At 38.0% G+C, this 15,025-nt stretch overlaps 1 protein-coding gene across 1 annotated transcript in view; it reads right to left on the minus strand.

The window, feature by feature from the left end:
- The window catches only part of LOC134755221 (neurogenic locus Notch protein), a 169,613-nt gene that overhangs the window by 117,182 nt on the left and 37,406 nt on the right, over positions 1 to 15,025 (minus strand). The window contains exon 2 of the mRNA XM_063691745.1: positions 2,100 to 2,178. Within this exon, the coding sequence (XP_063547815.1) occupies positions 2,100 to 2,178 (79 nt within the window). The remainder of the gene's footprint in view (positions 1 to 2,099; positions 2,179 to 15,025) is intronic.

The following is a 15,025-nucleotide window of genomic DNA, read 5'->3' on the forward strand; positions in this document are numbered from 1 at the left end:
CTGTCAAATCTAACAAACTATTGACAACAAGGGCCTGACACTCTTTGATAGAGAAAGATAGTCCTATTGCGATTCCTATAAGAGCCGTTAATGAAAATAGCGCCATGCTTTGTCCTTATCGATAATGGCGATGGCGAAATACCGAAATTTATAAGAGTGAAAGAGAAAAAGGATTATGCTGCCATACATTAACCTGTCAATACATGAATATGTCTTTCTCTTACCCCTGGTCGCTCGGTTTCATGTCTATAACTACTATACTATGTCTATGGTTGACAAACGCTTGTCCCCCCGTCCTTTTGACATTTCTGTTTGTTAGAAAGAGACACAATTTAACAAAGGTTAGTAAGATATTGCGCAGTACAGCGCCATCTGTTTTGGATATCAAAATAAGCGGGTTTTTTTCTTAGGCTTTACCTCTCTATTACAATAAATTCTCTTTGCTTGCACGTAAACAACCCGTATAACATATCAAGTCGTACGTGTAGGGCACGAAATGTACTGACTACCTATATATCAAGTCAATGGCGGCGAAAAGGTTAAGTTGTATGAATACCCTTAGTTATAGTTAATAGTCCCCTTTCCTCTAAACCGGGGTGCAGTGTGCGCACAAGGTTGCGTGCGCGCATAAGGATCGAAGGGGCGCGTAACCGTCATCGCGAGCCGTTTGTATCGATTGCCAAAGACAGGTCGCGTGGAAAAAAAAATTAGGCTCTCCTGTTCCCCACAAGGATATTTGAGACTATGAGTAGATCTAAACTGTGTATTTATTTTATAATTGTAAGTGTTAAGTATAATAATCCTTTTGATATAGCTTATTGAGAAATAGCCCTAGAAAGTAAACAGAAAAAAATCGGCTAATGGTAACAAATTACCCTTAAATGAAACGTTCGCATTGCATTCTGGTTTCAGTTTGTAAACGTAAACGCCTAAAAAACTATTAGTTATTCTTTATTCTGTGCCAAGAGCATGAAAACAAGCCTTAAGTGTGTATGAAATTAACTACAACAGAATAACATTTTTTTTTTGCTTAGACATTTTTAATTTCGTCGGGGAAATATGGCTTTACATATTAACATGAACACGTACAACACATAGGGGGGTTTTAGTGTCACGCGGACCGTCCGCGGATCGCTACATTCGCTACGCACCGCCATATTGTATGAGAAAGCTGTCCGCGCGGACGAACGCACCACTCTAAAACGCTCCCTGTACTTAACACATATTGGTCCGTTGCTCTGCACGGAAGGTCCGCGTGACACTAAAACCCGCCATACACGTGCTTTCACACCAGTGACAAGAAGTTTTCATACTTTTGGCCCGGGATATGGGTCAAACATTTTAGAAAAAAGTGACTTCTGTGGATAAGTTAACGACTTACATATAAGGTGTTCACGAAGAAACTGAAAGATTTTAACCACGCTTTTCTAAGGCCAAAAGAAGGAAAAAATGTAATGTTTAGGTCAAATTCGCAAAAAAAACTTTTTTTTTTTCGATTTTTTAAATGTATTTGTACATAAAAAGTAAATATTATTGGTAAACTTATCACTCTAAACGGAATTTTACTTTTTTTTGCCGTAAAACCTAGTTTTTAGAAAGTGTTGTTTTGCACTATGTAACAATAAAAACTTGTTTTTTTTATTGGTATTAATTCTGAAACTAGGCGAATTACAGAAAAGTTTATAGGACATTTTAGTCTTTAAATATGATCAGGGATACGCCGTTAAAATTATTCGGTTTCCTCATGTTACACCGTATACATATATCCCGCTTTACTTGAGTCTTATGTAGGTCTTACTGATAAACTATATCTCATCTGTAAGGGTCCAGCGTAAAAATTAGCTTTCGATGCCTTTAAGTGTGCGACATCTACAGGAAATTAATGTCATTAACGCGATTTCAAAAGTTTTAGCTAGGTTTTGCTGGGCCGTCAGTCTTCCGTGACCACAGCTAGTGCAACCTAGCTGAAACGTCGGAAAAATGGTAAAATAATGAAATTTAATCGCGTTAGACCCGTTAATGACATTTATGTGTACAAAACGCGAGAGTATTATAAAATGTGTATTGGCCCATATAGTCCAGTCAATAAGGTCACTTACTTGCAGAAGAATTCTCCCCGTGCCGTCGACAGACACGTGCCTCCGTTCTTGCACGGCGAGGGCGAGCATGACACGAAACCTGGAACAATATAATACAATACTTTAGTACGAGTACTTTATTCGTAAACACAAACATGTATTTCACACATACAGAATGATTTTATTAAAAATCATCTGCTGTTCCATGGAAAACATTGACAAATGATTCTGCGAAATGTATAAGACAGCCGATCTTTTTAGGGTTCCGTACCCAAAGGGTCTTAGTAATAGGGTCCCGTTTTTGGACCCTATTACTAGGACTCCGTTGTCCGTCTGTCTGTCCATCTGTCTATCACAAGGCTGTATCTCATGAACCGTGACAGCTAGAAAGTTGAAATTTTCACAGATGATGTATTTCTATTGCCGCTATAATAACAAATACTAAAAACAGAATAAAATTAAAATTTAAGTGGGGCTCCCATACAACAAACGTGATTTTTTTGTCGTTTTTTGCGTAATGGTACGGAACCCTTCGTGCGCGAGTCCGACTCGCACTTGGCCGGTCTTTGTATTTTGAATTTTCGGCACCATAGTAAAAGTTGTTCAGTTTCTTACAAATTCACCCCTCACAGTATGGTCCGACATAACAAACTCCGTCTGTACTTCTGTAGGGTTATGCTTAGGGATATTTGAATGAAAAGAAGTCAGCGCAGTCTTTTCGCTTTCTCGGCTTCTTCCTATTTAGACTCTTTCGCCTGGGGGCCGATTTTTTAATTTCGAGCGCTCGATTTCGATATTTCGAGTATTTCGACTACTACTAGGCATTTTCATTCTTCCCAATTTCTATTGCTCGTATTTAAAAAATATCAATTCGCCGTTTTCGACAGATTTTTAAGTGACAAAATCGAGCGCTCGAAATTCAAAAATCGGCCCCCTGTTCTTACAAACTTTCGAATGCACAATCGTTTAAAATCTGTGGTCAATGGCGCTCATGCGCGTGCCTGTCCCCTACTCGTATATCTTTAAGATAAGTTGACATGAATATTTGATCATAATTATGAGTTTGTCGTCATTGCAGTTTTTTATAACGTAATGAACGGTTGCGCATGACGGTTGATTAGTTATTATACTTATTAATGACGAAGCAAATGGAGACAAAGTAGACAAATTATGATGTTCAGTCAAGTTCTAAGAACTTGCATTATGGTAATAAAGGTATTGTCAATTTGTTTAAGTGTCTAATTAAAGAATAAATCAATGACTAATGAAAACCTACTATTTCTTGTTATTCTGTTCTGTCGGCAAAGAGACAGTCGTAAGATGTCAATATTTTTTATTTACGAAACTAACATGTAAAACAACAAAGAAATTAAAAAGAAAAATATAATTAGGCAACAGCGGAGTGGCTCCATACAGGGCAATCTCTAATCTCCGAGAGATCTCTCCATAGTCCACAACATCAAAGGTTTGATAAGGAATTGGGCCAGTGGGACTAGCGTACCCCACCTCCTTCACGCAAAATACTCACCTTATAATAGTAAATAAATAATAGTACTACCGTACACCGAAGTTTGACAGCGGTTCAGGGTCGAATCATGCTGTCCATTTCTAATGTATCGCACTATCCCTTTCGGCTATTTAGGGTTGTCAAAAGGAAACTTCCTACAATATCGAAGTTTGACAGCGGTTCAGGAACGAATCATGCTGCCCCTTTCTAATGTATCGCACTAACCCTTCTCGGCTATTTAGGTTTTAAAAATTCAAGTCATTATCTGTGGCCGTGCACGCAACGGGACGTCAAGTTGTGTCAACCCTAATAATGATGGCTAACGCGTATGAAATCGCCGCTAGGGGCGCTAGTGTAGATGGTGGTCTTTTCCATACTTCAAAATGTCAAATGCCACTTGTCACTTCAATGACTGACAGCTGTTCTTTAGTCTTTTGGACCACCATCAACAGAGGCGCCAACTGGTGAGCAAAAAAACGATAGCCCTCATTGCTCGGAACAATGATGAGCCGAACGGAGACGAGAACGCCCGAAAGGAGGAGGTTGGCACCCCTGGCCGAGTTGCAGAAACCTGCCCGTGATACAAGTATTTAAAGTGATTTAAAAAGTTATCGACGTGTGAATACAGTAGCAGCGGATGCTATAGAATCAATATGTCGATCTGGCATCCGATCAGATTCCAATCGATGGTATCGATTCGAATTGTATCCATCAGTGCGAGGACCACCCGAATCGGCGGATAAGAGGTATCGATTGAATCGATGTTTTACAATTAGCTTGTTTGAGGCGCTTTGTTTTTTTAGCGTTTCCGTTTTGTGTTAATATACATGGCTATACTCGTAGTAAAAATATTTGACGCACCTACGTATGTTTTGATTCTTCTATGCTCACTATAAAACTGACATGTAGTATAAACATAAATAATTACCTATGAGACCAATCTGTACGTATTTAATGCATACTTTCAAACAAAAATAATTTTCCAAATCGGTTGAGAAATTAAGGAATTGAAACATTAAAAAAAACACAACCGAATTGAAAACCCTTTTAGAACTTTGAAGTCGGTTAAAAAACCACACTATTTCGCTGCAGTCTGTGCAAAAATTTCTGCACTTAAAGCTGTCCAGTGTATTCAGGTCCTTAGCTCAGTAGTAACATAAGCGAGTCTTAGGTCAGTCATACATTGGCTGGCGTAGTGAGATTAGTAACTTGTGTGCAACACACACTTAAACCAACGTCCAGTGTTATCTGTTCCCTAGCTCAGTACTAACATAAGTAAGTGTTAGGTCAGATATAAACTGGTTTATTATATTAGTGACACGGAGGGGACGTAATAGCGGAAATATATTAACAGCATCCGTCCGTGTACTGTTATAAACCGGATTGAGAGTACGTGTAAGAAAACTATTTAGTTGATGGAGTGACAGAAATGTGTCAAACAAATATCACCAGCGAGCAAGGGCCTAACACTCTTTGATAGAGAAAAAGAATAGACTTAAAAATAGTCAATGTTAAAGACAAATAATAGTTAGTTAATAGTTAATGTTAAAGATAGTCTTATTGCAATTCCTATAAGAGGAAAGAGAAAATAGTGCCATGCTTTGTCCTTATCCGGGGTTTTTTTCATGGTCGCGTTATGGCAGCATAGGTAGGAGGCGATGGCGAAATACCGAAATTTATAAGAGTGAAAGAGAAAAAGGATTATGCTGCCATACATTAACCTGTCAATACATGAATATGTCTTTCTCTACCCTGGTCGCTTGGTTTCATGTCTATAACTACTATACTATGTCTATGGTTTGATCCTACGGGGCCGTCTTAATGCAAAGCGAAACATGTGAAAATGGAATTGAGCAACGATATTTCAGCTGCAATCATCATCCAAACTTCACCTTACCTAAAAGTTAATTCACTATGTTCTTATTCTTACATACTAAAATAATACAGAACCTCCCTAAAGAACAACCATAAGCAAACGACCGTTTTTTAGTGTTCCGTGCAAAACTTTGTTTTGACAAACGGAACACTTATGGTATCACTTCGGTCTTGCAAATCAGTTAAATGCTTTTTTCTCAGACCTTTTGACATAGATACCTAAAATTTGAAACAGTTATAGCAATTACCACCACTAATATTGTAAATAAGTCAAAACCGCTTATTTTTTCTTAAAAAGCTGTTTGACTCACATATTTACCAATACCAGCTTATCTTTCCTATGTTTTCTTGGTATGACATTTCGCACATTTCCGTGTAGACTTATTTGGGTTGTTGCGTTATACCAGGGATGCGAAACTCCTCCTTTCGGGTATTCTCGGCTCCGTCCGGCTCAGCGTTGCTCCGAGCAATTATTAGGGTTGACACAACTTGACGTCCCTTTGCGTGCACGACCACAGATGACTTGAATTTTGACAACCCTAAATAGTCGGAAGGGATAGTGCGATACATTAGAAAGGGGCAGTCAAACTTCGATATTGTAGGAAGTTTCCTTTCTGTACGGTAGTATTACTTATTCTGTGGTCTAAGTTAACTTAGTGAATGCCATAAACGTCAAGTAACAAGAAATATGACGCTTTATCGACTTTATCGCTACCAAGTCGTGCCTAGGTCTACCGTTCAACCCAGGTGGTTGGTAAGAAGTAATTAGACTCGGCAGCATTAACCTGTTTCTAATAGGTAAGTACAAATGTAATTATATAATCGTAAACTAATTTTGAGCCCAAAACTCAGCTCCCTTCAGTTTCCGACCCCACAGCAGACCAAAAAAACCGGCCTAGTGCGAGTTGGACTTGCGCACCGAGGGTTCCGTACTGTTTAGTATTTGTTGTTATAGCGGCAACAGAAATACATCATCTGTGAAAGTTTCAACTGTCTAGCTATCACGGATCATGAGATACAGCCTGGTGACAGACGGACAGCGTAGTCTCCCTAGAAAGAGAACCCTAAAAAGCGATGGTTCGATGTCGTGAAAGCAGATATGAGCGTAAACGGACTCACACGAGAGGACGCCCAGGATCACGTAAAGTGGAGAAAGGCAAGTAGGAAAGCGGACCCTGGCAAAGGCCAGGATAACGCTAGATAGTAGACAGCTCCCTTCTATTAGAAAATCTCCTTGCAACTTCTTGTAAGTGGTAAATTAGAGTTCACGAACATTTTTACCAGCTTTATATGCCTATGATGCAATAGTTTATATTTACGCGCCTCTAAATCTGAGAATTAGGTCGTGTAAATATATTTACGCGTCTCTAAGACTGACAATAAGTTCGTGTAAATATATTTTTGTAACGTTGACTTGTAACGATGTTCGTGAACTCAGTCGTACGTAAGGAACGTGCATAAACACAGGGGGCAGCACAGTTGCCCGTTGTTTATTGGCGAGAAGTGTATGTCAAATTTATGCTTCCAAAATAGCAGAATCTACAATGCACAAGAAAACAAACATGCACGGTAGAGGGCAACACTTGCTTTGGCGTGAAGTGTCAATCTATATATAGTTTATTATGGATGGTATACAAAGGATCGCAATCTCTTATGGCAGAATTGTTACAAAAGTGACCGCTTTCAGCTTTAAATAATAGTTCTTAATCTCTCCGGTGGCGCTAGTTAGACTCTGGGACATGAGTATAACATGAACCATATAAGGCAACAAATAACCCGACCAAATTACGTAGGTTGTTTTTGGTAGTATTTCGGTGTATGGTGGCGCCGCCTAATTACTGTTTTTTGATGGACACTTTTCATACATTTGGCTCCTTTATATAGTCTCCATGGATTCAGGTAACAAGATCGCAGACCCTCCAACTGGCACGGGCCCCATAGCTTAGACGGACAGAGAACTCCAGACATTTTATTTCCCTATAAAAATCACGATAATAATTGATTTGCAACAAGTTAAAATGACGCACGTGTCAAATCAGCGAGTTAAAATTAAACGTCCGGAAAGCAGATACGGAGCGTGGGAACGCACGCAGCAAAAATAAGTAAAATAACGCCATAACGCTCACTGCGCTTCCGCGACGATAACACGACGACACGCCAGATTTTGTGACGTGACGTAAGCGTGATAACGGTTTTTTTATATGCATAAATCGGATTGGCGCCGTAAAGCAATGTAAATTCCGAATTCCGAGAGATTCAGTTGATAGTTCTGTTATTTAGATACTAAGGGTTTACCGCGAAAATACGATAACAGATAACGAAATTTACAGTCAGCAATAGCTGAGCAGACAATGTGTTCAAAATGGCATAAACACCTCTGTGTTGTTAGCAAAAGTGCATATGTAGGATGTAGGTCATTTTGAATATCTCTCCCGTTTACCTACCTATCACTGCATTTGGAGTTATCAATATCACCCTGAGCATAAGATACTTTGCGGATTTCCGGTTGAACTTCAAAATGGCGAAGTATTCTCGAGTTTTTTTTTTGTTAATTGCTCATTAATTATGCAGAACTAAAGTGGAAGTGTGCAGCTAACGAAGTATTAGTCTAGATACGCGTTTCAACATCCTTTAGTTACCACCCGGCAACCCATCGTGGCTATAGGCCAAGCAATAAGAAGGTATAGAGGGAAATGCTAGGAACACAATTTTTGACTCCGTAACTAGTCCATAGTTAGGTGAACATATCAAAAGTTCCCGGCCGTAACCCTGCTGCCGGGGAACGGGGTTTGAAGGTTCCATTTTTCGGTTTTTTGATTATATCTCGGACACTATGCGTCTGAGCGACATGGCCACTTATACAAAATGAAAAGTGATTTAATTTGGAACAAGTTTTATTCAGTCAAGATTTTCGATATCTTGTATAGTTTTTGAGATATCCGCTCTTGAAAGTTTATTTAGGGCTCTCGTTTTTAGTGTTTCGTGCAAAACTTTGTTTTGACAAACGGAACACTTTTGGGATCACTTCGGTCTTGCAAATCAGTTAAATGCGTTTTTCTCAGAGACCGTTTGACGTAGATACCTAAAATTTGAAACAGTTATTATCTTGAATATCTAAATCGGTAAAGCTGCTAGGCTTCAATGCTTTGTATTGAGCTATTATTACTACTAACGAGTATTTTGTGCCATGAATTGTTGTTGTTTTGACAACAAACCATTGAAGCGGAACGTGAGTCTCTTGACCTAAAAGCGTAAGCGCCATGAATTTTACGGCGCTTACGACGTTTTGTTCGCTTGGTACAGGTTGCTATTGCTTCAATTACATTGTTTGGTAAGACTTCTCTATAGTAATAATATCTCAATGGAACCGAGGCGTTGGGATCAAATCGGGAACAAGGAAACATGCCTATACTCTTATCGTTCTGTTTACGTATGTCCAAATTCAGATTCCCACGTTTCTGATGCGCTAATATTAGCTTAGATAACCGACGAGATAAATCGTTTCGAAATATTTAAACATTATTCGGCTTGAACGTCAATATTTGAATTAATGAAACTCCACTTGTAACTTGTGATCAATTGGTAACATATAACATTTATTGGTATTGTGATTGAGAAAGTTAATATTGACTTTTTTCATGATGGCCGTAGTTTCGCTAAATAATCCCAAATAATAATAAAAAACCGGCCAAGTGCGTGTCGGACGCGCGCACCGAGGGTTACGTACTTTTTTAGTATTTGTTGTTATAGCGGCAACAGAAATACATCATCTGTGAAAATTTCAACTGTCTAGCTATCACGGTTCATGAGATACAAGCCTGGTGACAGACAGACAGACGGACAGTGGAGTCTTAGTAATAGGGTCCCGTTTTTACCCTTTGGGTCCGGAACCCTAAAAACGTGTCTTTTCGCTGAATAAATCAGCCGTGGAACATGTTTTTTTTTTCACATGTTGATTTCGGCATTTTCTTGATATAAATAGTACGAGTATTTTGAATGTTTTCTTGTATGTCTGTGTGTTGTGTATGTTGACCACCTTAAATGTTAATCGTTCGTCGTTAAACTTTCTCACGAGAGAAAAAAAAAATCATATTTTTTTTTGAAAGGGTATATGCATTTGCATACGACATGTTAACGATATTTCATAATAATATGTAGAAAAGTTCACTGAACTTAAATGAAAATGTCAACCTCAATTATTTAAACGTTTATGTATCCATTATGTATCTCATTTGCCGCTAATGACGTAAAATTGGACTCTATTGCCTTGAGTTGATGACCAGGCAAAAAAGAAAGGATTTGTGTGAAGATTCATTAAGGAAAATCGATGGCGAGGTTTTGTGGGCCGTGTTATGAAATAGTAGCGGGTAGGGGTCTTTGACCTTTTTTTGCCAGTATTGGTCATACTATCAATGCCTCATACGAGTCATACGCCAATGTTCTCTTTATGTAAGTCCATTTATGTGCATAAGATGAAAAAGTGTAAATATATTAATATTATTAACTACATTGACATATTTACACTTCTTCAGTTTTGCCATCTTAATTGAATTGAAAACAGTGGCTGTTTTGTGCACAGTGGATGCCAAAACGTTTACAAACAGTCGTTGTAGTGGTAGGGGTATTCTACCCACAGGGAATGCCAAATAACCAGCGCGATCGCCAAATCTTGGACGGAAGTTTCGCGCGGCGCGCTATATTGCTATCTTCTAATTTCTTGGCTTTTTATTATTCACAACGACGGGACTTAATCGCGTAAAATAAGTTTAAAATTTACCTCCGACGTTTCGAGGACGGCGTTGTCCCCGTGGTCTCGGAGAAGACTGGCTAAAGTTGACATCAACATCTTCTAGGCGCGCGAGTTTTTCGATCTACCCGCACTTGGTCTTGTTTATTAACTTGAACGTTTTGCGCACTAGAGATGTCACCGGGTCGACACACAACACTCACAATATTCGATTTTTCAACTTTCGATATTTGTTTTCGCTTACACTTACTAATGACTGGGTTCCATGTGGATGAGATCTTAAAACCTTCGTCTCGTCTTCGTCTTCTTCGTCTTCGTTCGTTCGTTCGAGGTAAATTTAAAACTTATTTTACGCGATTAAGTCCCGTCGTTGTGAATAATAATGAGTAAAAATCGTGAAAGTTTAAATCAGTGTTCTTGGCTTTTATCATTACATCGTTCGTTCATTTAGCTTGGTTACTATAGGCTAAGTATTTAAGTTACCCACTAAATAAATATGGCCTTTCTATTTATAAAAACAATTCGAAAGTTATTTCTCTCACACTATTGAATGCGCTCCTGACATCAGCTACTAACTGCGATATGTTTGCGTGGCGATGGACGGCTGTGTGAGTGAATGTCTGAGGTTTTGTGAGAGGATGGATGATAGGTGTTCAACTTTAATAATTTAGTCTTATAAATGTATCATAGTACTAGTTGTAATTTAAATGTAATTAACTTTCAAGGCGCATTAGTTTTACACTGTAATGTCATGTAAACGTGTTTTCAATAAATAAATAAATAAATTTTTATTGCACAATTAATCAATTTTATTATACTATTATTCAGAGCCCACTGTGTCCCACTGCTGGGCAAAGGTCCCCCTCTTTTTCCACTCGTCTCTGTTAAGTGTTATACCTGGCCAGCCTCTCAAAAAGGAGTCCAAGTTATCCCGCCATCGCCGACGAGGTCTGCCGGATCCCCGGTTAGACTCGTGGGGGCTCCCACTCCGTGGTTGGCCCACAAGTCGTCCGGCATTCGGCAGACATGACCAGTCCAGTCCCATTTCAACTTAGCCGCGTTCCGAGCTACGTCCATTATTTGAGTTTTAGAACGCAGCGTAGCTCCGGACTAATCAAACATTTACTATACGGAATTTACTATATAAGTGATATCGCTCTAAACCTGCAACCGATTCGTCTTTGCTGTTGCGCCACTAAAAGTACAGTTACAACTAAAATGGGAATATGATCGAGTGTAATATACTGGTACAGGGCGAGTACAAAAAGTTAATAACTTCGCGTACGTCGCTACTTACTGCCTTTCAAAAGCTTTTGATTATACACAGTGGCCCACTACTACGTGTACCTGACGAACTAATGGTGTAATGAGTCGATTTACATCAACTCGGATCTGATTTTGATATTTAAATTTTGTTTTCGAAAAAGGTTAAAAGTAACATAGGTGTACAGCTCAAAGGGCGCGCTACGGTAAAACCGCAAAAAACTTAGGTGTTTGACATTCGAGTGACAAAGTTTTTATTGGCCTAATATTTTGATTGTACCCGTATAGGACAATTAAAAGTATTAAAGACAAATCGCATATATATATACGCAGAAAGTCAGCGCTCCAGGTTACTCGAGAATGTCCTCGTACTATACTATACTGGATCACTCACTAAAGTAAGTGGCAGCCGGTGATAGTATTATTACTAGCAGTTACTCGACCGTCAAGTTCCACTGGGGTGGTCACCCCTGCGTTCGCGCGTTCAACCGCAAAATGGCGTAAGGAACTAAATATGATGACACTTTTGCGACGTTTTGTAAATTGTCCGTTACGTCGTTTTGCTTGGCTCGTGTGCTAAGTTTTATATCACGTTGATAGGGTCTTGAGAAGTTTGAATTTACTATATTTTGGAATTACTTTCTAGTCAGTACTTAGTAAATATAGTATTCCTTTTATATTGAGTGGTATTAAAAGATGAGTTTAATGTTTTATTACTATGACTGGTATTTTGTACAGTCGAGGACTTTAATTAATAAGCTTTGATAAGGTACGTTAAAAGAGTAACCAAAAATTGCAGTTTAGGGTTTACTTCACATTAGTCATTACATAAGTTTCATAACCACAAAAATGGCTAAACAAAAGTACGAACCTTTACCGAGCAAAATATTCAGTATACTTCGTTTTTGAAACAAGTAACGATTGGAAACTCGCAGTTAATTTTTTATTAATAATATTAGATTAATTTGCTTGCCTAACAAGAATCTCTCAAAAATCATTTGACACGAATTATTTTTATTCACATCAGCCATACATTCAAGTTTAGTGTCTAAGTTCTCACACATTTATTTACATACATACAGTATGGCGTGTGACAAAGCCTATTGTCCATTGATGTATTGACCGATTTGTCTGTATGTCGTGAACAATGATTTGAGGTATAGCCTTTCTAGCATGTACCTACCCTTAATAGTCTAATAAAGCATTATGTCTAGTCAAATTAAAAATATGACATGACATTTTAAAAGTTTTGTGACCGATGAATGCCAATTTGTCCGCTATACATCCGTGTATCTGTAATAGGTACGAGTAGAATTTTTTTTAGCGTAATTTCGATTGCAAAAAAAAACATTAGGCGTTTACCAAATGAATACATACAATCGTTATTAAGCGTTTAAGATATTAAAGTACGAAATCGGACAAGCTTTTATCAAATTTTTTGAACATGACACTGTGCTAAAATTGAAAAATAAAAATAAGTGCAAAGTAACAAATTAAGGAATCCAAACAAATTTTGAGTGATTTTAAAAAATAAACTTATAAGCGGTTTCATTTCATATTCTATAAAATGTAACTTTTCGATACATGTCGCTCCTAAAGGTGAAAATGTTAAACAGCATAAGACCGAGGTTTAAATGACCTAAAAGCATTCTCAATGCACCACCGTCCTGTTGACTGACAATTTAGTATATTAAAGTAAACCTTATTGTGATGACATAAGGTGCACCGCGGGTCAAAGTTACTGTTAATATGTCCTTTACGACGTTTTGCTTCGCAGTGTAGGGATACTATCAGAGGCACATGTATCGATAATGGTAGGCAATTTATATAAACGCGCGCGGACGTTGCCTCCTCTGTTTTTTTTTAATGTCCCTCTGATGGTCAAGGGCCTCATGTTATTCAGCCAAATCGGATGAATTGATTTATTTTATAGTCTAATTTCTTCTTGTGGTGCCTAAGTTAAAAAAACTAAAATGTTATGCATGGCGGATACGTAAATTTACAGTTCTCGTATATGGATTCTTTTTTATATTTTATTTATGATTGTATCAAAACCTAGCCCTTCCGTACGTTAAAAAAAAGTAACCTGACTAGGATATCGATACAATACATCATCTGTGAAAATTTCAACTGTCTAGCTATCACAGCATTCACAGTTCATGAGATACAAGCCTGGTGACAGACGGACAGACAGACAGACAGCGGAGTCTTAGTAGTAGGGTCCCGTTTGCTGTATTGCAAATTGCAAGCACCATACGAAATTGAGTTTGTTTTCTAATAAAAACGTAAGCTAATTTAATTTAATAAAACTGATTCAATACTTTCTTTAACAAACAAGCCCAATCGTCAATTTTTTATTCAGGCAACCCTGCCTAACATTTTTTCTTTCCCAAACTTTTTTTTTAATAGTCGTCATGATCATGGCTTCCCGCGGTTTCATATACGGACTAACAATTTGTCTCCGAATTCGAAAAAAGTTATGGGCAGTTTAATGTTTCATATAATTTACATTAATCGTTTACCATCAAGGGCCTGACACTCTTTGATAGAGAAAGATAGTCTTATTGCGATTCCTATAAGAGGAAAGAGAAAATAGTGCCATGCTTTATCCTTATCACCGGGTGGCATCGTAGGAGGCGATGGCGAAATACCGAAATTTATTAGAGTGAAAGAGAAAAAATCCTATGCTGCCCAAATTTTATATGAAGATTCTTTCTCTTGCCCCCGGTCGCTCGGTGGCGCGTCTATAACTACTTGTATATACATACTATGTCTATGTTTACCATCCATGTGGTCGATAAGTCATAATAACAAGAAGAAATTTAAATATTTCCCTACGACGGCTTGTAAATACCACAAGTTATTTTTATAAACAGAACAGCACTAGATTAATGTGGGACCACCTTGGAGGTAGTCATTTAGTCATTTATTCAATTTTGCATTGTCATGTACATAATAAGGTGTTACATTTTATATAGCCAGTTCATGACACCCTGTAAGGGCACACAATAGTACAGTTTTCTATTCTATTAATTCTAATTTACACATTACAATTAAGGTAACATAATAAAATTAACATATTAGCGTATCAGTGGTTTAGTAACCTATTAGTTAGTCTCATAAATTAATTTAGTAACTTCAACAATAGCAACGTCAACAATGCACCGATACAATAATTTCTGATTGAAGTTAGTAGTTCCTTTCAAACAAAAAAAGAATTGTTCAAGGCCTCGGAGTAATCGCTGAGAATCCTACATTAAAAAAATCATCATCACTATCATCAAAACAATCATCATCATCAGGTCCACTCCATCAAATTGGTGGTTTTCGAGAGAAAATGCTCGAGTTGCTTATGAAAACACCCAAATCACCATACATGTGCCATTAAAAATTGAGGAGTCCCCTCAATTCCTCAGGGATCCCATAATCAGATCAGAACCAATTTAATATGGGACCACCTTGGAGTTAACTCCTATCAAACAAAAAAAGAATTACTCAAATCGGATCACGGGTGTCGGAGTAATCGGTGAACATACATAAAAAAAAAAATTGTAC

Source organism: Cydia strobilella, chromosome Z, assembly GCF_947568885.1.
Source record: "Cydia strobilella chromosome Z, ilCydStro3.1, whole genome shotgun sequence".
NCBI classification, from domain to species: Eukaryota; Metazoa; Arthropoda; class Insecta; order Lepidoptera; family Tortricidae; genus Cydia; species Cydia strobilella.